The sequence below is a fragment of the Pleurodeles waltl genome, chromosome 4_2 (assembly GCF_031143425.1).
Source record: "Pleurodeles waltl isolate 20211129_DDA chromosome 4_2, aPleWal1.hap1.20221129, whole genome shotgun sequence".
NCBI classification, from domain to species: Eukaryota; Metazoa; Chordata; class Amphibia; order Caudata; family Salamandridae; genus Pleurodeles; species Pleurodeles waltl.
In genome coordinates, this window is record NC_090443.1 from 548,559,584 (window position 1) to 548,585,779 (window position 26,196).

General features: G+C 46.6%; 1 protein-coding gene across 1 annotated transcript; it reads right to left on the reverse strand.

The window, feature by feature from the left end:
• Nucleotides 1-16,524: 16,524 nt before the first annotated feature.
• On the reverse strand, nucleotides 16,525-21,476 carry IER5 (immediate early response 5). Its single transcript, XM_069232072.1, has one exon. The coding sequence runs from the start codon at nucleotides 20,651-20,653 to the stop codon at nucleotides 19,643-19,645; it is 1,011 nt and encodes a 336-aa protein (XP_069088173.1). The 5' UTR covers nucleotides 20,654-21,476; the 3' UTR covers nucleotides 16,525-19,642.
• Nucleotides 21,477-26,196: the final 4,720 nt, after the last annotated feature.

Here is a 26,196-nt window from a genome sequence, read left to right on the forward strand (position 1 = left end):
CCGGAGACAACGTGGGCTTCGAGGTTTGGATTCCCGCCCAGCATGTCTGTGTCACTTCCCCATCCCCCATGCCCTGCCCTGCTCACACAATCACCCTTTCTCTTTCTCTCGCCCCCATAGGCCCCCTCCTTTCACCCCTCCGGCCCCCGCACGTCTTTCTCGGCCTTGGCGCGAAGCGTGCTCTGCGCTGAACATGTCTGTACAAACCCTCAACCACAGTCATCCCTCAGCCCCCGGGCGCCAACAGCGCAGGCGAGCGACCAGGGCTGAACCCTGGCTGAGCAACCAGGAGTCCCAGCACGACAATGGTCGGCGCTACATTAATGCCACTGTTGGCAGCCGGCTATTGGCGGTAAATCACAACTACCCGCCTCAAATATGGCGCTATAACTTTCAAGGGGTGCACTAAAACTGGGTTTAATTTTACACTATTCACGTCTTCCACCAACTGTGATGGCCTCTGTTTTGTCTGCTTGCGGGCTTGTTTTATGGTCTGCTGTAGGTTTCCTCGATATTAAAACAATAATTGCCTTCAGCAAGCGCAAATCCATGCATTCTTCCACACCCTGCAAAACACTTACTCAGCACGCATTTACAAGTCCAAAACTGCCCTAATTTGCAAACGTGGACCGCGTTTTGCAGCTAATTTACTATTGAGGGCCCGTTTTATTTTGGCGCCCAGGCGTGATTCCTGTCCAAGTCTGACCCAGGGACAACGTGAACAACTATGATGTGAGTGGCAGTAGTTCACATCTATTTTTAGCAGTTTTTAAGGCACAAAATGTTTACATATGTTTTTCGTACTTTTTTTAAGCACAACATACGAGGACGCATTTTGCGCTAAAACAATAGCACTAAAAACAGTTTTACACGTCACATAATTTTAGCGGAATTTCACGTAATTACATAAAAGTGCATTACACAAATTTCGCACTGAGACGGGGCCTTCCTGACAGCAAGTGTTCATTGCGGAAGCACTACAATGAGGGCCACTGGAACGAAGCGATTCTGCCGCCGTGATGTTTTTCATAGACATTTGAACGAATAGTTTTTTTAAAGAAAGTGCACAGGTGCCATGCAGTGGCAGACTCTGCTTAAGCGGTAACTTTTCAGTTATTTATTAATTTAGTCGTGGAACTGGTACTAATTGGGAGAAACTTTTGCCCAGGACGTATTAACGTGCGTTATAATGATAAAATATAGAAATAACATTGCCACAAAAAGTGCCACAGAATTTGGCTTTTCTGGCCACATATTAGTCAACTTTGTAGCAAAATTCCTGTCACGCTGCCTATAGTGCAGGCACAGCCATGCTAACAGAACTTCCCAAAGCCAGAATGGTACAACAGAAAGAACCTCATGCTATGTGTTATTTAATACTATTGGCAAGGAACTTGTTAACGAATGGAACCTGGGTGAAATAATAAATTACAATGCCGAAAAGACCGGGCTGGACAAAGTTGAGCACCAAAGCCAGAACCACAGAATAATACATATCTCCAGTTGCTTCTTTACAGGTAGGAGTAGTGCAATACTAGCCAGTTCATCATATGCTGTCTGCAAGATTCGTGGAAAAGTGTCCTACTTCAAATGGTCAAAAATTGTAAACTGTAAATGTATTTATATAGCCCTTACAACCACTGGCATGGCATTGAAATGCTGTTTGGCGGGTGGCACGCTACTCTGTAATCTAAGATTAGTACTGGTAAAAAAAAAAAAAGATTATTTCGAGGTTTTTTTTCTTGTGCTTCGGTCATGTTAGGTTTGGGCTCTTGATTTCACGTCTGATTGGTAGTTTGGAGTAGGAGTAGAGCGATAGGGATGGGTAAAAAGGGGGAGTTAAAAACACACAAAGCGCTGCACTGGAAATGCAAATTCACCGCCAAGCAACCTTCTGAATTTATTTGCTTACCTTTCGCGTGTTAACTGGTGGTCTGTGACCTTGCGGAGGCGAGAATACCTCTACACCTCGATACATTCACACCAGAGACATGGCTTTTGCAAGAATGTGTTTACGTCTAGTGAAAGGGGCATTTGGCTGCTCCAGCCCTACCCACTATTTACCCGCACCCCAGGCACCGCTGTAGTACTATTTCTGGTTGCTAGCTAGCGATGGATGGGATGCATGGATTTGAGCTTACTTTATTACAAACTTCATTGTGAAACTTGAAATGTAGGTGCGTTTACACTATGATAGCTAGAATAAGTCATTCTTTGTAATGGAATTGTGCTAATTAAACATCTTAGAACCTATTCGGTTCTGAGATCTAACAATGAAACGACATACAAAACAAAATATTAGCTGTGTATTAATATATATGCCAATGTGAATACACAGGATTTTAGATCAATGTGATACTTGCACATTTTTAGAGATTGTCATAAGGAATGGTGTCAGCTGTTCTTCATAAACAACTATTTTTAGGGTCCGTTTTGCATTGCTATCTAAATCCACCCTTCAATATATTATCAATTTTTTAAATGTTTTGTTACTATCTTGTGATACATGTTTACATTTGGCAACACTCCCTGCTAGCACACGCTCGTTCCTAGTCATATGGCCTACTTAAGGCCTTAGACAGCAGAAGAGAAGATCACTTTCTGGATATATGAATGGCTTCATAAGGATCACATAAAAACTCTGTTAAAATTAAACTCATTACCTGCACTGATCATTACCTCATTTCCTTTAAAGGTAGTATTCAAAGAATGGCTAAGATAACAAAATACCTCCTAAACCCCACTAAGAACGGCAGCCTACACATTAGCCACATCCAGCCTGGACTATGCCCATGCTATTCTGGCTTAACTTCTAACTCTTCCCTGTTCCCATGTAGACGGTCCTTCATGCCACAACTCTGATCTTCTGGAAATAAATACATTTTGCCACATGGCTCTGGTGTGAAAATAATTAGTTCACTAAATTTGCCAGCATATCCCTCAAAGGTAGCTGTCCCGCCCACAAGGCCCTCAATCTCAGAACACCTCCCTACCACGATGTGCTTCTCACCCTCTGAGATGTAGAGGTCTCAGGAGCAAGAACTCCTCCTACAAAAAACAGTCCTTACCAAAGAAACAATGATTCTCTTATTGCGCTCTCAGCCTTCGGAACTCCATCCCTCCCTCGCATAGAATTCAACCAAGCCTTTTAACATTCAGAAAACTTCTAAAAACCTACCAGTTCAAGCTTTACTTAAAATAATCCAGCTAACCTTTTGCCCAGTCCTTCCTTTTCCATTGTCTCAGGTCTCTAGTTTTCATCCATCTTCCTCTTGCATGTATTTCTCTAGTTATTTATAAAGCACATCTTGGGTACAACTGCACCATGAAATTTTGAAACAAAATATTCAACCACAAAACGCATTTTATAGATGACACGTCCAATACTGCTATGAAAAGTGAAACCTGCAATATTGAGTCATGTAATTACTTCGCAGTTATTACTTCTGAGCCATAGCCTTCCCTGTACGAGCCCTTACATATGTCCTCAGCCAAGACAGATTACCCTTTATTTTGTAACTGGGAAGGGTGTTGTTCCGTTTCCACCAGTAAGCCATTTTCCATGTGGTATGTGTAGTCTCTGGGCACGTCTTCCACGGAAGAGGTCTCATTACAGTGGGCTTTTGGAGATCTTTTGATCCAGGCCTGAAGGCTACCCCTTTAGGATTGTCCTACTGTGTTTGGCACAGGATTCCTGTTTCCTTACACTTTGCTATCTAGGGTCTTGTTGCTGGTTTGTTTCTTTCTCACTTGCATAAGAAGTAGGACGAGGCAGACAGGTGAGTGGTTAAATGGTGTGATTGCTCCTTCCATGGTTAGGAACTGCAAGTATTGTGGCTGCTGTTTCCGAAGAACTGGCCATAGTGAAATGAAAGTGTAAATCTGGGTATGTTTCTTGGGGTTATATGTACTAGAAAATTACATTAACAAGATCTGCAATGTAAAAATAAATGTAATCTTTAATAAAACGGCGCAAACTATTCATCTTACTCAAGCACGGTTTTCAATTGGCTAAAAATGAATGACTACTACATTAACAGTGTCCTCATAAAAACTGGGACAGTTTGGGACATTTTTTTGAGAAAACGTTGAAGCTATAAAGCTCACTTCGCACACAATTTGGAATTGAAATGGTACTAAACACAACCCTTACTTCGCAGTTTATGTCTTGTGATGTACTGACACAATGAATCCTTCCCTTTCTTGATGTCTTGAGACCAACCACACACACACATGGCGTCTGTCCAGTAATCATAGCTGCTAACAATCAAGAGGCTTAAAAGCCTATCAAATGACTTGGGAAATCTGTCTTTCGAAAGAAAAGATGAAAACATTGGATGCATTAAAAAGTATTTATATGCCTTCCACAAAAAACTGCAAATAGATTCCAATGTGATTTGCTGGTCTGCTAGGCTACAGCCTAATCATGTGACGGGGTTTCATCTTTTCTGTCGTTACCAGTTGAGCACACATCTCATGCATGGAACGGAGTGTCTGTTGGCTGTGGTTTGGGATGGCATGCAGAGGAGAGCTCTTTGGCAATGCTGGTTTTGCTGGATCTGTCAGCAGTCTGACTAGGTGGACCATCACAGCGTACTGAATAGGCAGTAAATTGAAGTGGTGTTTTAGGAAAGCCTAAAAGTTGGTTTAGCCATTTTTGAGGACAGAATTAAGTGATTAGGTCATGTGTTTGGTCTTGTAGCAAGGTCGCATGTCTATGGCCTGTGCCATTCCACCATTTCCAAAGCAGACTGGCGTCTGAAAGTTCTAGGAGGAGCTGTAAGGGTGTTCTGGGCCATGTATAGAACTGGTATTTCGTGGCTTGTTTGGTATGAGATTGGTCAAAGAATTGCGGTACAGGAAGTTCTACCATCCATCACAGAAAAGTGCTGACTGTTTTACCAATAGACTGCCTGGCTCTTACATATTAAGGATCTTTACCATTCTCTAAGGTGCACATCATAGATCTTTGCGATTCCCCTGCCTGTTTAATACAGACATCGACCAACCACATGGCCCAACCCAAAAACACCACACACTAGCTAACAATGGTAGGCTGCACCATTTTTGAGGACCAATTGCCCATCATGTTGAGGGCTTTAATGGAAATCAAGGACTGGATGTCACAAAATAGCCTCCCGCTGAACAGGTTCTTGTGCTAGGTACCCTTGCCTCCTCCCTCACAAAATACCAAGTCAGAAAACTGCCACCCTTTATTGGGTAGTCTAATGCCGTAACAGCACTTGCAAGTGTGAATTTTTATATTGGCACTGTTACCAAATCTACATTTTATCAACGCTTACTGTTGAAAAAAGTGCTTCCTTTGTTCTGGTGGTCAGAGTTCCGGAAGCCTCCCACTAGTAATAAGCTAATTCACTTTATGCTAGAGCAGTGAGTTCACAACCTTTTGACTTCTGTGGACCCTCACTTTATCATTACTGGAACCCGGGGACCCCCATTGAATCATTATTAGAATCCGAGGACCCCCTCCACTGACGTCTGGGACCTAATCTGTTATTATTTAATTTTCTAAGCAGTTGCAGACCCCTTGAGGAGGCTTCGCGGACCCCCAGGGGTTCCCGGACCACAGGTTCGGAGCCACTGTGCTAGAGCACCAGCACACTAAATCAGTCAACCAAAATTGGCAGAAAACAGCAGGAAGAGTCCAAGCTGGACTGTGCAAACACCACTCAGTGTGTGCATTCTGTACACTATATTCTCTAGGTATCAGTGAAGCAAGAATCCATTTTAAGATCAGTTCTTTTTTTTGATGCTTTTCTTTCTTTTCAGAGCCTGCGTGGTCAAAATATTTTACAGATTTGGCAATAGCAACTTTGTAGTCATCATTACATTTCACTTAAAATTAAAGCAGTTTTTTGGCTTATCTGAAATATATATTTTTTTCACTGAGAAAAAAAAAAAAAGGCAACAGGGATGGTATGTTGACATTTTACCCATACAAAACTATAGAAATTCAGTATTTATAGTTATACTAATGTTAAGAAACTATAACTCGTTGCCTAAAGTTACTTTCTTGCATGAGTTATAGTTTCTTCAGAGAAGTAGAACTATAATTATTCAAACATGCTAAAGTCAATAAACTCAAAAACACCATGCACATTTATTGAAATATTTGTTTGCTGAACAGAGAATTCAAGAAATTCCTGTTTAGTAGTTATTTGTTCCGAAACTTGTCTCAAGGCTTGTATTAGATTATTCCTGTTGATTTCATAAAAAAAAAAAAAAAGTTTCTTCACTCCTCATATTTGTTGACAAGTATTATTTCCAAAGTAATATTAGATTTATATGGCATCCTCATGTTTTGATGGTCTGTCATATATTTACAAAACTAAGGTTCCAATAGCAAATGATAGAATTCATTAAAAAAAGATTATAATTGTGAAATATGAGACCCTGGAATTTCCTTTTCTTAAGTCTACCAGGACTCCTCTGGCTAACCCACTTGCAGGAGCACTCCCCCCCAAAAAAAATCCCCTTCTAGCTCATTCTTTACAGTCTGATAGAAGCATACCATCACGGAATCTGGGTTTACCTAAGAACCTATTAAATTAGTTGTAACTATTGCGTATTACCCCTTTTTTCAGCCTTGAGAAAGCCCCAGCCTTGCATGCAACTAAGGGGTGAAATATGTGTTGGCTAGAACATATGACCTTGGAACCTTAGTTTAGAAAATATGACACAAACTATCAAAACATAAGGATGCCATAGAAATCAAATTTTACCTTGGAAACGATACTTATCAACAAATGAGTGAAGACATTCTGTTTTTTTGTGTGTGCAATCAACAAGAATGATCCAACAGAAGCCTTGAGACACGTTTTGGAACAAATAACTACCAAACAGGTATTTCTTGAATTCTCTGCACAACAAACAAGAAATATTTCAGTAAATGCACATGATATATGCAAGTGTCTTTGAGTTTATTGATTTCAGCATATTTGTAGGATTGATTTTTGGAAAACAGATACTCTCTCAAAATAAATCTACACTACATTTTGGGGTAGTTGGCATAACCCCTTAGGAGTATCATATGTTTTCCCTTTCAAAATAAACAAAACAGAACAGTCAAAGTGGCATTACTCGAGGAGGTAGGTAAGGGTTAGGCATATAGCCTGATTTCAGTATACCTGTAGATATACTATTGTTTTGTATGGATAAAACGTCATCCTAACAATAACATCTCTGTAACTTTTTTTTTTTCCCCCAGTGAATTTCTTTGTTTTTATGCACGTTAGTATTTTTGTCAGGTGTTGGCCAGCCAATTTGAGCCTTGCTTTTACCCAGGATGCGAAGAGGATCCTCAAGTCCACAGATCAGCCGGAAAATAAGAGGGGGAGTCATTTTGTCCACGGCCATGGACCCCTCAATGTATACCCCCTATTTGTTTTTACACTGTGTTTTCCCACCACCCAGGCAATGCGAGAAACAAAATGTCAGGCACAACCTTGTCAGTTTGCGGCCAGCCCATCAAGGCCTTGCTTTTCCACCGAATCCAGACGATCCACGTTCCTATATATACCAATTTGGTTTTCATTCACAAACTAGAAAACTACTGAACGGATTTAGACCAAATCACCAAAAAAAGGTGCTTTGCGGACCAAGAGCTAGTTTTCTGCCACATTTGGTGCAGATCTGTCAGGCGGCTCAGGCTGTAGTTGTATTTAAAATCCCTATGGAAATTAACATGGGGAAAACACTTTTTGGGACCAACACCCCTCCCCCCCCCTTCTCAGATCCCCGCTTTACGGAGCGCCCCAAAACTTTCCAGGCAGCAGTTTAAGTGAGTGTCAAATTGTTTTTGAAAAATCAACCAGTGCCAAAGAAATAGGCAATTCAAAAAATGCTTTTTCAGTGGAAAGTAGGTCCTAACGACCACTACCTATTGGTGACTGCCAGTAGGTAATTATTTGTGGCACAAACACATACACACACACGTGGACTCAGATCCATAGAGTATCTTCTGACAGTATTACATTGAAGCATCTTTTAGTACTCCAGGGTATGATTTTCCAAACATTTCCATAACAAAGCAAAGTCAGATTCGGTTTTCTGGACGTTCCCGACCATTTCATGTACGTCTATTCATCAAAATGCCTGATGTAGCAGAAGTGAAATCACAAACCCTTATCATTTCCCCTACCAATGATGTCACAGAGATGATCTGCCATTCTGATCTAAACTGCTCCCAACCTTCTGTTTGGTGCTCAGGGACCAGGAAGAGAACAACATTGAAATTACAGACAGCACATATACCTTTTAAAGACCTCTTTGCATTCTGATCTTGGTCGTGGCACCTTAATAAAACAAAAACCTAAGACTAGGGTAGGGTCAGTGGTAGTAAAGGAAGAGCTGAAGGAGGGAGCACTGCTCTTCAATGTCCCAGCATCCGCTAGGAAAGGTTATGGTCTTGGCATCCAAACTGCAGAACCTCCCAGGGCTCTCTCAAAGCAGAAAAAACATTTTCAAACACACTTCAAAATCCCTGAAAATCTAACATTTTAAAACATTTATATTACATGTGTGTGCCTTTTCCTGTTCTAAAGTAAGATTCTTCTGTTTTTGAAGTGTAATTTTTCCTGTATTTTAATGCTATTTTGGACTCAGTGTGTTATTCACCGGCCTGTTTATAGTTCTGCCGTAGTGGAGTATAAAAAAAACTATTGTGTGCTGTACTAGTAAACTAAATATAAATGTGTCGAAACGTATATCACCTTCCTTGTAGAATATGCTACATATTTCATGACCCATACTGCAGGCAACCTTGTTGTATGTTACAACTGGGCCGGGGTGTGCCGAGAACAGTCGATGGCGGGATGAAGCTCTGACTCGGTCGGGCGGCGCTTTTAGAGGGGGAAAGATTGAGAGAAGGGTGCACTAGTCCAGGGAGATCGCACTGACAGGGCCGTGTACAAAAGGTCACACTACTGGAACCAAATAACACTTTAAAACACTTATCCCAGTAGACACTCACTGCTAAAGGACGCTGCTGCTCCCAGAACTACACACCTCGGACTAAACACTGCTAGAGAAGCTCCCACCGTGCTTCTGTGGTCCTAGCAGGACACAGCTGCAGTCATAGATGCTGCTAGTTGACGCTCCCACTGTGCTGTCGGAAGCCTTCGGCAGAAGCTGACCACTGGCTGACCTCACACTACTGGAGTCATATAGCACTAAAGGGACACTGCTAGGGGACGGCCCCACTGCTAGAGCCCTAAAGCACTAAAAGGGTACTGCTAGGGGGACGCTCCCACTGTACTGCCAGAAGAATTCGGCAGTAGCAGAACTCCACTGGCGGACCTCACACTGCTGGAGTGACGGTGCGTTTTCTGTCAGCCTGTCACCGGCCCCTCAGCCGTCTTGTCCTCCCTCCAGGGTCTCTCTGGGAGCAGCTACGAGTTACGTATGGTCAAGCATCATAGATGACGTGTAGCCGCCGCCAGGGAACAGCCAGCCCCGGAAGCGAGTATATCACCTACAGATTCCCTCCTCACTGCGCTCACTCTTGTGCGCTCTGGTGATGTCTGCGGGGCACAGAGCTTCACCCTGAGATGCCCGGGACGTCACCTAGGAGACAGTTTGTAGGTGGGGTTCCCTGGGCGTAACATCTGCCACAAGATTTCAGGCGTGTTAGGCTGCAAGAGTGAACCAAGGTCACATACCACACCCCGGTTATCGTGTTTCTTCGCCCCCGGCGCATACGTGCTACGTATGCACCCCCCACCCGCACGTAGAACTGACAACCAGAAAGCAAACAGTGGCGACAGTGTAACAGGAGCTGGTTTGCTTCTCTACCTATCCACATTCTTAACAATCCGCACTGGTAGACATGGGCCTTGTTTACAGACCTGGTGCACGGGACCCTTGCTCATCGTCAACTGCACGGCAACGTACTGATGCATGCAACCCTTTGGAACACTTAGGTGGTAGAATAACAGGAGATTTGGGGGAATATTCTTTTCCATTACAATTATGCTCTGATACACACATATTCCTCAAATACATTATGTCTTTAGCTCAATTGTTTTAAAATTGAGTTTAAGTGGAGGTCCTTTCAAGTGGAAGAAAGTTAAAAGTGCATCTTTTTGAATTAAAGTTGGAGGCCTCTGGTCTAAATCGGAAGGACCGGCAGGTAGGCCTTGCCTACCCTACACTCGCCCTCTGGATAGCTTTTATTCCTTGCTCTCAAAGCGTCACACAGATCTTCAGTACTTGCACCTTTTCCCCGCCGAGCATTCTGCACTTGTTTTGAGGTACCAGTTGGTTGCCTGTGCAGCTTGATAAGGAACAAGATCCGTATATTCCAGAGACCGAGGGTCCCAGAGTAGACAGACATGCAGATCAAGAGCGCCACCCAATACTGTGTAAGGGAACCCTAAACAGTAGTCTCTGGTTTCAAGTAGACGCATTCAACCTTGCCAGGAAAACATGCCTGGGCGTCTCCCTTGCGCCACCTGGTCATCAAGTCCCATATTATTTCTTCATCATCTGTGTTTTTATTGACACCCAATGGATGGGCCTCTTGTACTGCAGCATATACCTTCAAGTGCAAGCTCAAGGGAGGTCCCAGGATTCGCTACCACAAAGAGGCCCCAGGGAGGCAGAGACTGGGAATCTAGGGGTCAGGACACCAGGGACTGGGAGGAGCAGGAGGGGTATGAAGGGGCAAAACAATCCCAGCAGCAGTGTCACAAGTCAAGATGAAGTGATTGAGCTCAATTGGGGTTTTCAAACAATTTCATGCTTGATGCTCTGTCAGATTTCAACCTCTCACTGAAAAAACATGTAGCTATTATGAATAAATTAGAATTATTGACGACCCGTCAGATTTGACAATGAGGATCGGTTACGCCTGCCCTTGGTTATCAACAGGAGTAAAAGACTGGTCGAGTTAGAAGTTTTACTAACTACTATAACTGGCAGCTTACCCTGAAAAAAAACATGTTTCCCACTTTCGGATGCAGGGATAAGAACCTGTAAAAACAGTTTTGCACTTAAATGAATGGCGGATCTGGCACACGCTGCCTATGGCCCTCATGACCGCGGTTACCTGGTCTAAGCTGACCTACCGGTCGAACAGGAAGAGCTGGGACCTTACGCCTTCCCCTTAGGCAGGGAGGGAGGGAGGTTTCAAAGATCGTTAAGCCCCTCCCTTCTCAGAGGCCAGGACTGTTTGCAAACAAGGGACAGTTCTCGAAACACTTAAGAGGCACCGCGCATGGAATTTACCTATCCTACTCCGCACGCGTCTTGCAGACCAGGAAAAGAAATCTCTGTGGAGGTCAGTTGTGCATATGCTACACAAGACCCACTGTTCTCGACCATTTATAGAGAAGCCATTCTTCTGAGAGCTCGTTTATCCCTCTGCTACAAGTCAACTCTACACCAAGGCGCGTTTTCCTTGTGCACCACATAAACTACACTCCTTAATACCACATAAAGAGGGCTCTCCTTCGGAGCCCACAATGTCCATTTTATGTATTTTCTACGCCTGGAAAAGTTGCACTTGAGGCTACTGTTCCCTCCACCTACCACAATACTGTAAGAGAAGGCCTCAATAGCCTTTCTGAAGGTTCCTCATATTCAACCACCTTTAGGAATAGTTTTGCTCCACTACATGACACCACCAGCCAGCATCATCAGAACACATGGCATCAACATTCTCACCTGTGCAAACACCACAACTAATCCTGCCCCTCACAGACAAGACGCTCAGTACAAGAATCAACTTCTCTGCCTGCATGACCATAGTGGCTTCCTGAAATCCAACTACCTCAAGCTCTACTCAGACAAGACCAAAGTTGTGATTTTCGAAAAGACGACCTCGCTGTGGAACTGCACCTTGTGGCTCACAGATCTAGGGCCCACACCAATCCCACCGCCCAAGCTAGAAACCTAGGAACCATCTGAAAATACACGACAACTCGGGTCAAGTCAGTCACCCCAATCTGCCTCCATATCCCGAGGATGCCAAGAAAAATCTTTAAGCAACTACCAGATAACAGTAGGAAAACAGTCACACATGCCCCACTAACCAGAAGGCTTGAATAGAACAGTGCACTATGCGCTAGACCATGGGTACTCACAAACTTTTTCTCGGGGGCCAAAATTGCAGTATGGTTTGCAGCCAAGGGCCGCACTGAAGTGACAGCGGGGGGCGGGGCTTAGAGGGGGAACAACCACCCCACCCCCTTTTTCAAAACATCGCCATCTGCTCTCACCCCTACCCCAGTAACACACACAGCGCCATCTGCTCCCACCCCTACCCCAGTAAAACACACAGCGCCATCTGCTCTCACCCCTACCCCAGTAACACACACAGCGCCATCTGCTCTCACCCCTACCCCAGTAACACACACAGCGCCATCTGCACGCTCCCACCCCTACCCCAGTAACACACACAGCGCCATCTGCTCTCGCCCCTACCCCAGTAACACACACAGCGCGCACACATACAGCGCCATCTGCTCCCACCCCTACCCCAGTAACACACACAGCGCCATCTGCACACAGCGCCATCTGCTCTCACCCCAGTAACACACACACACAGCGCACACACACAGCGCCATCTGCTCTCACCCCTACCCCAGTAACACACACAGCGCCATCTGCTCTCACCCCTACCCCAGTAACACACAGCGCGCACACATACAGCGCCATCTGCTCTCACCCCTACCCCAGTAACACACACAGCGCACACACACACAGCGCCATCTGCTTTCACCCCTACCCCAGTAACACACACAGCGCGCACACACACAGCGCCATCTGCTCTCACCCCTACCCCAGTAACACACACAGCGCACACACACACAGCGCCATCTGCTCTCACCCCCACCCCAGTAACACACACTACATTAAAAACAAATAAATAAATAACCAAAGAGCCTTACCTGACACAAAGCACTGTAAAGATGCCACAAATGTGGAACAGCAGGCAGGCAGGCGGGCAGCAGACGTGGAGCCGGTGACAGGAAGCAGACGACCAAAGCCCCATAAAAGTTAGCTGCAAGCGCGGACTTTTATGGGGCTTTGGCTTCCAGGATCGTCAGGGCAACGCCATAAACAATGGCCGCCGTATGTAAACATAGAGGAGGGCCGCAGGAGCATGCTCCCGCGGCCCTCTTCTATGTTTACATACTGCTGCCATTATGATATGGCGTTTGGTGTGCGTCTCGCGGGCCACCAAGCTAGGTCTGTGGGGCCGCTGACGGCCCGCGGGCCGTACTTTGAGTACCGTTGCGCTAGACTCACCAAACAGCTTGTGAACAGAGTCTAGTCATTCAGAATGCAGCAGCCAAACTCATCCTTAACTTACCACGCCACACCCACATTACACCACACCTCAGAAAAGTCCCCATGCACAAATGCTCTCAATTCAAACTCCGCACACAGACAAGCCACTACACAACTTAGGCCTGCCTATCCTTAACAGCCCATACACTTAACCTCCTACAGCACATGGGAGCCATATCACTGAGTTCTGCAAGCTGAAGACATGACTTTTCGAATAATCTCCTGGGTGATCCCTGCCCACCCACCTGTCAAGCACCTGTCTACAACCCTCATGGGTTGATTTGAGAGTTATACAAATCTGCATAACAATTCTATCTACGCTCCAACAGCAAAAGATGCAAATCTAAAGTATTTGTCAGCCTGCTCAACATCATTACTGACCATTCTCTTGCCACAAAAATAAAACAAACATTTGCAATGCAACAGGTCTTGCACATATGCTTGATTTAGAGCTATTGGTATTGTAAATTCATAACTAGACTTTTCTTACCACGTAAGTTGGCCAACCATGCCTCATAATTTTGTCTTGTCCTGCCATATAATTCCAGGGGCCCTGCATATAACTAGAGCACTTCTGGGTACCTTCTACCTCTATCTGCACCAGAAAATGAAAATATCACCATTTAGCATCCTAATTTAAATCCGACATGCTGATTTCAATAGCATACCACTTTCACCACCCCACCATTGGAGCTGCTGGCTGGCTAACAATTCCTCAAACAAAAAAAAAAGACACAAGACAGCAATGGAGGAACAAGAGAAAAACTAGAAGGGTCACCTAAACATATCAAGAAAGTTCAAACAGTCATAGTGTAATAAAGATGTTAAATTGACCTGAATTATGGTCATAATTGTAAAAAAGAGATAATTAAAATATATAAAATTGCCATATAAACCTTTATCAGAAATAAACATTTGTCATTAGACTGTAATGCTCATAACACTCCCTAGAGGGCATCACACCAAAAATATCATTTGTAAGAAACATGGTCATGTAACCATATTGTTAAGCCCCAAAAGGGGATAATCCCAAGAATAAAATGTAGGAGAAAGTAATGCGCAGCCATATACTTCGGCCCTAAAGAGCATTTTTAGCAGGCCTACTGCAACGATATTACAAAAAAGGCTTTTAAAAGAAAACTTCTCTCAGCTGTAAAACAAACATGATAGCCATGACAAAGCTTAAAAGAAACGAATGGTGGGAGGGGTTATTTTGGGGGCCCCACTAACCTAGTGTTAGGATCCAGAGATGATGTAGACAGAGCGTTTTGAAAGTGGTCCCTTTTGTCCTAGGATCACCACAGGCTGAGTTGTGAGCAAAAATGTTTGTAAAATGAATGCCCTGCAAAGCATTATGGGTTGAGTTTTTGTGTCGCAAATATATATAGTATGTTGATTGCAATGCTCAGAAAAGCCCAGAGAGAACGCCACAATAAAAATAGCATTTGGAAGAAACATGGTCATGTAACCATGCAGTCAGCCCTTATAGAGCATAATTACATGAAAAAGAATGGGAGAAAGTAATGCGGTATAACTATATATTTCACCTCTAGAAGGCATAGTGCATTACACATTTTCAAGGAAAGCAGAACTATTACAATGATACTACATACAAAGCCCTTAAAACAACTTCTCCCAGCTGTAAAACAAAGGTTGCAGCCATAAGAAAGGTTAAATAGATACTGAATTGTGGGAGGGGTTATTAATTTGGGGTCCCTACTAACCTAGTGTGGGGACACAAAGACAATGTAGGCAGAAAGAGCATGTTGTGAACATTTTGCTGGTGGTCCCATTGTCCTAAAGCCACCACAGACGGAGTTATGAACAAAAATGTTTTGAAAAAGAAAGCTTGCAAAGCATTATTGGGACGAGTTGCCTAAGCCAGTCTATTGTAGTATTGCTTTCATTTTGAGGATTTGTTTTTAGTAAAGCATTCACCAATTTCAAGTGTTTTAAGGAGAGACACAAGAAATTACTCTGGTTAGGTAACTGAATAGTATGACCAGCACTCCAATACCACCAATCGAGTTCACGCTGTTGTGCCTGTTCGCGCTGAGTGCCATGGCCACCATATAGCACAAAGGGGAGAGACGAGAAAAAAAAAAAATTCACCCAAGCTGAAGTATATCAGCAATCGTGCAATCATCCATGTAACAGAGGCAGTCAGCAAGGAGTGACAAAAACAGCAAGGCAGGACAAATGTAAAGCAATTACATATGACATCAAGTGATTTTTGAAAGGCAAGCTCATGAATGAGTCAAAGTGATGGGCGTGAGGTGGGCATGGTTAAAAGCCCACAATATTACAACAGGTCAAAGCACTTGCTCGCTCAACCTAAAAAGCAGTTCCCACAAGTGATCTGTGTACCCTCTTCCAACCAGGAAACTAAACCAGGATAGTTAGTTGGTTGCATAATATGACTTCGAGATTGAAACCCCTCTGCTGACATCACTTGCACTGCCTCTAACCAGAAGGACCCCCCCCCCCCACCCACTTCTCTGAAAAGGAAATGCTGAGTGAGGTTACGCTTCCGGCTTCTAATTTTACCTGAAACCAGCCAGTTCTCATCCCGTTCGATGGTCTCTGCAACTCACGGTCTTTCTGAAGAGTTAGGTCTGCGATTGATCTTCCTTCTTGTTTTGCCTTCATCTGCAGACTAATGAGGGTATTGGCAGAGATGGTTGTTAGGGTCACAAGATGCAATCATTCTCAGGACCTCACCCTCGTCCTACAGAACACGACAAAGGGACACAAAAGGAAAATAGTTTCTTTGGGAAGAGGGTGGATGGGTGGGCCAGTAAGGTAGACCTTTGTAGTAAAGTCACGTAAACTTCACTACTGGCTGAAGTGGCGCTGGTATGGCAGAGCGAAAAACTACGGGGCCTAGCCAAAGGGTCAGCATTTGTGTGGCTTTCCTGAATTTTGAGCGATTGTGCTAATGGGATGAGGAGCCCAGTGCTGGAGTCCTTTCAGGCTGGAAACTCTTCACTAGACTCTCATTATCTAAAGACTGAATGCTCCTGGGGCATTTTCTAGTGACTGTTGAGAAATTTAATTTTACAATTGGGGAACGACACCAACAGCTCACATGAGCTTCATAGGAGCGCCAACATCAGGGCACATACATTCACAAGATACACGTCACAATTCCCAATCCTTCGACCTGGCTCCACTGCCCGCCTTACCCAAAGGAAAAACAAAAACAATATCTCATTATACAACAAAAATATTTATTGAGTTTGAAAAGCATTCAGCTGTGACATTCGTTCCAGGAAATATAAATATTTTGTTTTGACAAGAAACCGTAGACTGTACAGCACATGGACATCCACTATGGCACCCGTATGCACATAAGGTGGTAAGTGCGGTGCAACAGAACTGTCTTAAGCCAAGAAGAGCCGCTGAAATGCGAACCTGGCCAGACGTTTTTACACAGTATACCAACCCACACAGACCTGCCTGCCCCCACTCCACAAGGATCTTGCTCTCCTCTACTTGGTTCCGTACCTTCACGAAGGAGTGCAAAAAAAACTAAGAACATGGTCAGGAAATGACACTCGTCTGTTAGGTAGCGGAGGTGTATTAACATTGAACACGGTGATCAGCTTAGCAGGGTGCGCGGATAACAGACAGCGCCACTGAACCTTTTAAGTAGGCTGCAAAGTAAACAGAGTGAACACGCAGTGTAATAGGTGGAAATACTGTGGTCACAGCAGGGGGTTGTGAAGGCACCCCAGGATAAAGGACAAAAGAATCGAGACTTAAGAACTGCCCCGACAGGGCGTATTAAAGCCCGAGTGTTGCATGTAGTTACATTCCCGTAGTCCGCACATGACCACAACTGATGAAGGAAGTACCTGTGTTTGTTTAGGACAGAGGGATTTTCCCATTCGACGTCTCGCAGGGGTAGTAAGCGCTATATAAATAAATGTGAGCGTGTGCGTGGCAACAATGGGGAAGAAACCTCCGCTTGTGTAGTTGTGGTCATGGTATTCGGGTGGGGAGTACGTTTTTCCCTCCTCTGGTGGATATTCTTAACAAATACCCGGCCTTTCGAGGGTGTGGTTAGGTGGGCCTGCGGTCAGAGTTTACAACGAGAGCAGGCTCAGCTAGGGTCATGTGAGATGAGGCGATGGCAAAGCTGCCCCCGTGTTTGCGGATGTAAAAAAAAAAAAAAAAATGGGGAAACTGTGAGGTGGGTAGCTAAATAGCAGGCAGAGTGGGCAATTACCTTACAGATGCACGGTGTTGATGGAACCCAGTAGTTTGCCTGTAACATTCTGCCCGACAGACTGCGTGCCCCTCCCCAGCAAACCCCACATGCCCTTCCAGCCAGAAACCCGTGGTGAGATCAGCTGTCAAGCCAGAGGGGAGAGAAGCTGGCCCTCCCCGCACACCCATGCCCCCAGGAGAGCTGGGCAAAAATGCAGCACAGATGGAAGTCCTTTCCCGCCCCTCCCTCCGGCCCAGGAAAGCCCCGGCTTTGCCCCTCCCCCTTCCACACAATGTAGACAGTGCACATCCCAGCCAGCCACCCTGGGGAGGGGGAACCTTCTAAACCCATAGCACAGGCTCATCTCCCATACAATGCTGACAAGAGTACACCACCCTCCTAAAAGACAATGCGAAAGTGCCAAGTGCTAGAGAAACCACCAGCAACAACTAGAACCATACATAGCACTTCAGTACCAATCAGTGAGCCCTTAAGAGGGTGTGAACCTCCCCCCAGCCCACAATGTCACCGTAGAGCTGTGTGGAGAAGGGCACCGCCGTCTTCACTGTAGAAACGTGTAACACAAATAATGCAAGTGACAGTAGCCCTACACCTACATGTGAGGGAACGTTTAGGCCCATAGTAGGGTATTCCCCAGTTGCAGGCCATGGGGCGTGACCTGCGCGCCCGACAGACATCTTCATCACCCCTCCTTCTACGGCCTAGGCGGCACAGCGCATGCATAGCTTCAAACCTTTCTTATGGAGTGGAGTGTCCACTTCTTTGTCTCTGGGGTGTGCCGCCTATCCCTAGTAATAATTAGCTTGTTGAGGGTTGTGAACGGAAGGGTGTTCCGACAATGTACCCATGACTTCCTTGCCCTCTCCTGGTGGGTGCACTTCTCCCACTCGTCCAACCGTGGCCTCTCCTCGGGATTCAGACTCCCTTCTTATGGGGGCATTAATAATTATTTCATGGTGGAGGCCTACCACCCTTATGCTGTGTCCATATCTCCCAGATTAACCTACGCCCCCACCTGAAATTAATACTCACAACCCCTCGCCTCTCTCCACTATAAGTCTCTCCCTCACCCCACCTTAGCTGGTACTGCATACTCGCCTCGCTTTCTTTTAGGGGGTAACCTGACTATTCCCATCTTTGTCACAGGGTAGATTTAAATGTAAGTCTCTAATAGGAACAAGTTAATACCATTCCTACCCGGGAGTGTTTGCGCTGTGGGGGGGAGGGAGGGTCTTATTTCACTACAGTAAGGTAGGACCCCTAGGGAAACCTCGCCAGTGAGCAATGACTTCGTGCCACCATTTCCTGTGAATGGGGGTATTCATATCCACCCCCCAGACCCCCAGAGGGGGAAGGCATCACCTCGCCGTCTCACTGCTATAAAAGCTGGGATAAGTTATTCAGATGGGGCAGTGATGACATACTTCCACAACCAATGAAGACAGTTTTTAATTACCTGACATTAAAGGGGAAGGTCATTAGACGCAACGGCCCGACCCCTTCAGCTAAGAGTTTACATTCCTCTCCTCTCCTGTAGGGAAGTAGCAGTGTCTGCCCCCACCCTCTTTTCATTCTCCCTTTTCTGCCAACTCCCTCCCCCGTAGGGACCATCTCCTGTGCAAACGTGAGCTTAGTTGAAGTATGGGATGTTTTTCGGAATAAGGGATGTGAACCCCCAACCCAATAGGAAGCTGTTTCTCTCCTGCCCTCTTTGGAAGGGGCCTTGCTCTCCCCCCTGCGAATCGACTATTCTCGGAGAGTACCGTCCTTTCATCCCTCTTCAGGTGTCGCACTCACCCTCCTATCTACGGAATGGCACCCAGCTCATTCGATCCCTTTCAGGGGCAGCCACTCTCACCCATTTTGGGCGCGAGAGGTCCATACTCTAGCCTTGCAGGAACCACTCTCCCTTCCCGCGATGTAAAGGGCGAGTACTATGTGCCTCCTTCGGGGTAAGCCCTTTTTCCCCTCTCCCTTGGGAGAAGACCCTTACATTCTCACCAGTCTGTGGATCAGTCTCTGGGAAGTGGTGCGTGGTCTTACTCCCTTCTATTCCGTGGGACCAGACTCTAGCTCCCCAATCGATGGGAGTGCTCAAAAGGCCTCAATTGCAGTACTCCAAGCGCCCAGGTTAGCGTTCAGTCCCCGCTCACAGCATCCTTGGCTGGGATCAGGTGCCCCACTTTCGTTCGAACCCTCCTCACTGCCCTCCTCAGCACCCTCTTTTCCCAAGAGGCCAGAGAAGCCAGAACCAAAGATGCTGACCAAACTACTGACATTCCCCGTGTCCATGTCACTATCTCCACCCGCCTCGGGCACCTCTTGGTCCCCAGGTTCCCAGCGGCCCCTCTTGGACCCAATGACCTCGGCATTCCCCACTTCTGCACCCCTTTTCCGGGAGAAGCGAGGGCTGGGGGCCTCTTCGGGCCTGACCGTGCCACTTGTCCACAAGGCGCACTCCGCGTCGTCCGGCGAGGGGTCTCGCTCTGGGCTCCGTCTGTACGCCCGCCAAAGCTCGCAGTCCGGGTCTGTAGAGTTCCCCACCATTTGGCATCGACAGTCAGGCGCCCCCTGGCACGGGTTACTCTCGGGGGTCTCCAAGTTTGTGCACCGCTGAGGTCCTACAGGTTGCTGATCAACCGGTGGATCCACGGAGCCTCGCCAGGTATGCGCCTCCTCGGGTCCACGCCAGGCCTGCGCTCCCTCCGGCCCCCTCCAGGCATGTGCCACCTCGGGGGCATGGCTCAGGTAGACCTTCTGGGCGCTGCGGAGCACCAGAGAGACCAGCAGGTTCTTGCGCAGCTTGCTGCTGCCTCCGCGCTGCACCTGCGAGTGGTAGATCTTGCCCAGGGAGATGCTGACGATCTTATGGGCCTCGAGATGGCACTCCAGGTCACTTTCGGTCGGCCCAAGTTCACCTTTAGACCCCGAAGGCAATGGGGCATAGTGGGGCTCTGGTACGCGGTTCATTCCCAGGCCCAAAGATGTAAACGGGGCCGGCGGTTCCACCTCGCTTTCCAAATCACGTAGGAGGGCACCGTCTCCCGCTCGAAGCAAGTTCATCTCTTTTCTGTCACTGTGGGCGAAGGTAGAGCCGGCTGCCATGCGTGCCGAAGAGGAAGCTGGCAGGCTACTTGGGACCGGCAACCCTCACCAGCGGTCGAATGTTCATCAATCGAAACTCGGTGCCTGAAACGTGTCCTTTGGTCGCGGTACAAATGGCTTCAAAGCACTCTGCAGACAATCCGATGGAGCAGAGGCACTAGACGGCAATACGGGAAGACTCACCACAGAATCTGGACGAGCTGCTCCGCTCAGTGTCAGCTACTCTGTCTCTGGCACCACCGGGAACTCCCGATTCTTCTACGGGACAGCAGTTTCCGTCTGGGCAGTTAACCCAACGCTGTTATGGGAAAGATCGCCCGCAGGATCAGCCTCTCCCAGCACATGACCTTTCTTCCTCAGCACAAGGTAGGGTAGTTAACGCCTTGCTGCGAGTGGCAGAGCAGACAAGGTTTCATCTTTATGGCGTTTTTTTTTTTTTACAACTGGTAGGTTACTTGTTGTACGTCGTGGTGGCACCGATCCTCCGGTGTGCTGAAATAGTAGACGTCATGTACTGACCTTCAACAATGTTCTGCTGTTTGCAAGAGGACAGGCAGCAGGTAAGTGTTCTTCTGTCACGTAGTGTCCTGGTCAGCAGAGTTTAGGTCAGGTTTTGCGCTCCTGCCACGGGGATAATTTCACACTGGTCGCTTGTTTTAGACAGGGCGCTTCCGTTTGATCTTTATCTTCAAAGAAGTGTGACAGGCAGTGTATTCTTGTTCAGTTTGTGATAATAAACCAACACCGCAAAAACTTGTTCTGCCTTTGACACAACACAGCTCTATCGCTCCGTCTCCATTCGAGTTCTGAGAGCCCGCGCCCGTTCACAGGATTATATACCCTCGGGTACCGCGTGACCACGGAGTAGCCAATCACCCGACGCCCCTCTTGGCTGGCCCCACAGGACCGCAGCGCCTCGCACAGCCGGAGACGACGGACTTTACGTGCCAGCTCCACAGCCAATGGGCGCGTCAAGCGCGAAGGGAGGAACGACCGTTTCGAAAGGACGCAGCGCGAGGCTGCTCTTAAAACGGCGAGGAGTGATTATGAAAGAAGTGGGTCCCCCTGGCAAAGACCGCCCTATCGAGGAGGGCCTTGTGGTCAGTGCAGCCAGTATCTAATGCTTATTAAACCATTCTGGGTGTACTTCCATCTGTATTAGGAAAGGCTTATGCCGATCATACCTGGGATTTCAAGGAAGCAGCATAGGCGGTGGATGTGACACCGTGTCACAAAGGAGGTTATTTGATAAGTCTTGCGGAGCTTGGTATGGAGGCAAACTTTATATTTGGCTGGCCCACGAGATTGTCGCAAAGGGTGTGTAACTGCCGTTGCAGGACGTGTAAGAGTGATATGGCAGTGACCGAGAGCTAGTTGAGCAACACTGGGAGAAACAAGATATCGCAAATCAGAGGAAGACAGAGCATTGTGGACTAGCAGAATCTGTCACATGGCTTAAGATGTGATCCGCTATATCAGGGTAGGGGTTGTGTAGACGGCTGTCGCAAACAAGCACTGGCAAAGCCAATAACTGTCGCCATATGATTGTGTTTTAGCCTTGTTGTACACCAGAGTGGCTGCTGTTCGGCATGGCTACAGGGGAACTTCATCACATCAGCTGAGGCCAAATGATACATCAATAATGCATTAAGTAGTAGCCCTTGCCCCCAGACCCAGCTATCTAACACAAGGCTAATAAATATGTTGTGCTGGAAATAAACTTCAAGCTTCTTCATTGAAGTAAGTTATTGACCAAAGAAACGGCTACGTGTGGCATCCCCTCACCAGCCAGTCCGGTAACTGACTCTTGCAAGAACGCCACAGCAGCCGACCATTCCAATTCTACAATCCACAATCCAAGAATTCCACCTTCCAAGTACATACAACCCTATTACAACATATCTTTCCCCTTTTAAACAAAACAAAAAAAAGTTTGAATGTCGTAAAACTTCAAACAAAACATTGGAAACAATATGCACTTCAACAGTTTCACATCACAAAGTCTTTCAAATATGCAGTTCTGTGATTTCTCTGAGTTCTCCTAAGTTGTGCGAACCCCCATCTACTCTTGCATCCATTCCACTTTTCGTCTCAGTAGCAACATATAACTACTGCAACCAGCTTCCTCATTACTACTCTTGGCACCTGCACCACCACACTTCTCCTCAACCTGAACAGCATTAGTACCACCATACTTAGCCACCTTCCTCAAGTTCCACTTCTCTCCATTCTCCAGTATCACAAAAAAACGATGCACCTCTCTCACTTTGAATGGACCCCGGAAATTTCTCCACCTACCCACTCTGATCTTAATTTTCACCCAATCACCTTTACGAATCCTGTAGACACCACGCAAACTAGAAGATCCACTCTTACTCGAACTTTTTTTTTACATTACTATTCCTACCACACAACTGCCCCCAAACTGAACAATTATCCAACATAGTCCTCATCCACTCCGGTAACACCCTTGTTCCTGCCTTTCTTCCTCTCATTAACTAAAAAGGAACCTCTCCTGTGACAGTATCCCTTGTTGTACGATGCGCCCAAACCATGTCTGACACCATTGACTCAACATTTTTACCATTCACCAATGCCATTTGAACCGCACCCTTCACCAAACGATTAGCCCTCTCTACAATGCCATTGGCCCGGGGATTATACAGACTCGTGCGAGAATGCTTAATGCCAGAACTATCCAAGACATTTTTCATCTCTGTTGATACCAATTGAGTACCATTATCCGTGATAATCCTGCACGGATATCCTTCTTCTCTAAAAATCGCATCTAAGACCTTTATTGTAGACCTTGTGGTGAGACCCTCATAAAATTCACCACCATCCATTTAGAATGAACATCCACCATAACCATGGCAAACTTTACCGGAGCACTCAAATGCGCCAACGGTCCTATGAAGTCAACACACACACTGTGCTACACCAAACCTGGATTCTCTATGACACCCCCACCAGATTGAATGCCAATCCTTAATCTCTTCTCATTGTATTTACACATGACGCACTTCTCCACCCATTCTTCCACATCACCATCCATTCCTGGCCACCAAAAATTCTCTCTCAATCTCTTTTTAGTTAACGTCTGTCCCAAATGCCCTTCACGCGTCAACCTAAACAAATCTAACCGCAAACGCAAAGGGGGAATACATTTGTCCCCTCTCAACAACACCACATCTTCACACAACAACAATTCATCCAATGCCTTCAAACACGGACGCGCAGCTGAACGCACACAACTCTCTCAGCACCACACTTCACCAAACCAACAACTTCACTTAAAACAACATCATCCCTCAAGCTTGACACCCACTTGTCCTTTGAAATAGCACCTCGCATACACTCATACACATCTTCAACACTTGCTACCCCTTCACCACCATCCTCACTTTCCAAATCCATTACACCCATATCCTGAATAGGCAAACGAGAATCAATCCGCCTGCACATTACGCCAACCTGAAATATGTTCCATCACATACCTGTACTCTTGCAAATGTGAGGCCAACCTAGCTAGCTTTGCAGAACCTTTCCCAGCATCACCTGGTGCTAATAACTTAACCAGTGATTTATGATCAGCGCGCAGAAAATCACCACTCACACAAGGGCCCAGGCGATGATGCTAGCACAGGAGTAGAGGGAAAGTCACCCATAGCACAAGATGGCACACACAGATACAATAACTATGCATTTACACCCCAACAGGACCACTACCCAACATCACCAGACAGGAGGTGCCAGCCATACCCACAGAAGAGGTCCACAGTGACAACAGCAGCTCTGCACGCCTTGATCAAGATGACCAGCCTGGCCCATCAGGGACCTCTGGACAGTCGGTTCCCCTGCCACAGTCCCAAACCCCACTGAACCTCCCCCCTCAGGAAACACCACCACAGCACCCACCCAGCGGGCCCATGCCACTGTCCCCAGGACACGTCAATCAGCAGTGTGTCCACCACTACAGGGACCCCAGGCAAACCCACTAACCCAAGAAAAGATTGTACGAGAAGGAAGAAAGTCATAGGAAACAGCGCTCACAGTGAATCACCAAATCAAAATTAATACATTCTTAGATGCACGGTGCTCCTGGCAGGAGGATCTTCCTCCCTCCTCCAATGTTCCTGAGAGAAACCAAACAGTGACAAACAGATGTCAGGGCACTCATGAATAAAAGTTCAGTCCTCCATGTGTGTCAGATCTTGGTATTTAGTTCAAAACCATCAAATATAAGTCGGACCGGGATTAGTAGGCAAAGGTTCAATTTAATCTTGAAATGCAATATCCATTAGGGCAACAATAGCCATCTTTGGAAAACAATATCCACTAACCCAAGACAATCAGGGACCTGGGGTCAGTGGCAGTGGGCACACAGTTCAGGGGACAGAGGCACAGGACAACAGGGAAACTGGAAGGGCTGCTGTGCGACAGGGGGAAGACAGGCCCAGGGAACCCACTCTCCATGAGGCACTCTCCCACATCATGGGAGCATACCACCATTCCCAGGAGACCATGGGCACGGTACTGGCCAAGTTTCAGAAGACCCAGCGGCTGCAGGAGGAACAGTACCTGGCGATCAGGGAGGACTTGAAGTCCATTAACACCACCCTGGTCACCATTGCAGGGGTGCTGGCAGACATGGCCAACACCATGAGGGAGACAGTGGCACACCAACGGGCCCCTGACACTAGCCCGAACGATGAACATCCCTCCACATCCGCCGGCGCTAATGGACAGGAGGTCCCACCACAGGACCAACAGGCCACCAGCACCCCACCCCCTGCAGAAGGAGAACCACCCCGCAAACGGTCCATGCGATCCAGGCACAAGACAGAGAACATTGCCAAGACCCCCGCCAGGAAATAAGACTCTCCTGATTGTCACCCTTCTGTCCCACTATGTCATCCTGTCCTAATTGAACTGCCATTACTCTACTTCCTATGCCCCCTTGGACAATGCACTTGTGATACAACAAGACTGGACTCTACCATGGACATTCCTCCACCATCAACCCAGCCCATTGCACATACCCCTCCACTGATTAGCACTTAAATAAACACCCTTGAATCCCAAAACAATCTGGAGTCAGTCTGTACTTTCACAAATGTGTTATTACAACCTCTCTGACAAATATCAATGGCAATGTTCATTTGCACATACCAAAGTATGACAGTTGTTGGGCAGCAGTAAACATAGCAGAAGGCAGAATGTGGTACCCAGATCTGTGAAAAGGAAAGCCAAAGTGAACTGTCAGGGTCCATACACAGAGGTAAAAAGGCAGATTTATGCTATGTCTTACAGTAGTCTGATATGAGAGGAGCAGTGCCAGTCTCTTACCCGTGTCTCACTGTAAGTATTGCATGATGATGTTGTTTCGGTTGTCTATCTTCTTCTTCTGTCTCCTCTTCTTCACTGTCCACAGGCTCCACAGCTGCCACAAGACCAACATTAGGCCCATCCTCCTGCAGAAGAGGCACCTGGCGTCGCAAAGCCAGGTTGTGCAACATACAGCATGCCACGATGATCTGGCA

Coding starts and splice junctions, on each gene's coding strand:
- IER5 (XM_069232072.1), bottom strand. CDS start 20,653: ATGGCAGCCGGCTCTACCTTCGCCCACAGTGACAGAAAAGAGATGAAC.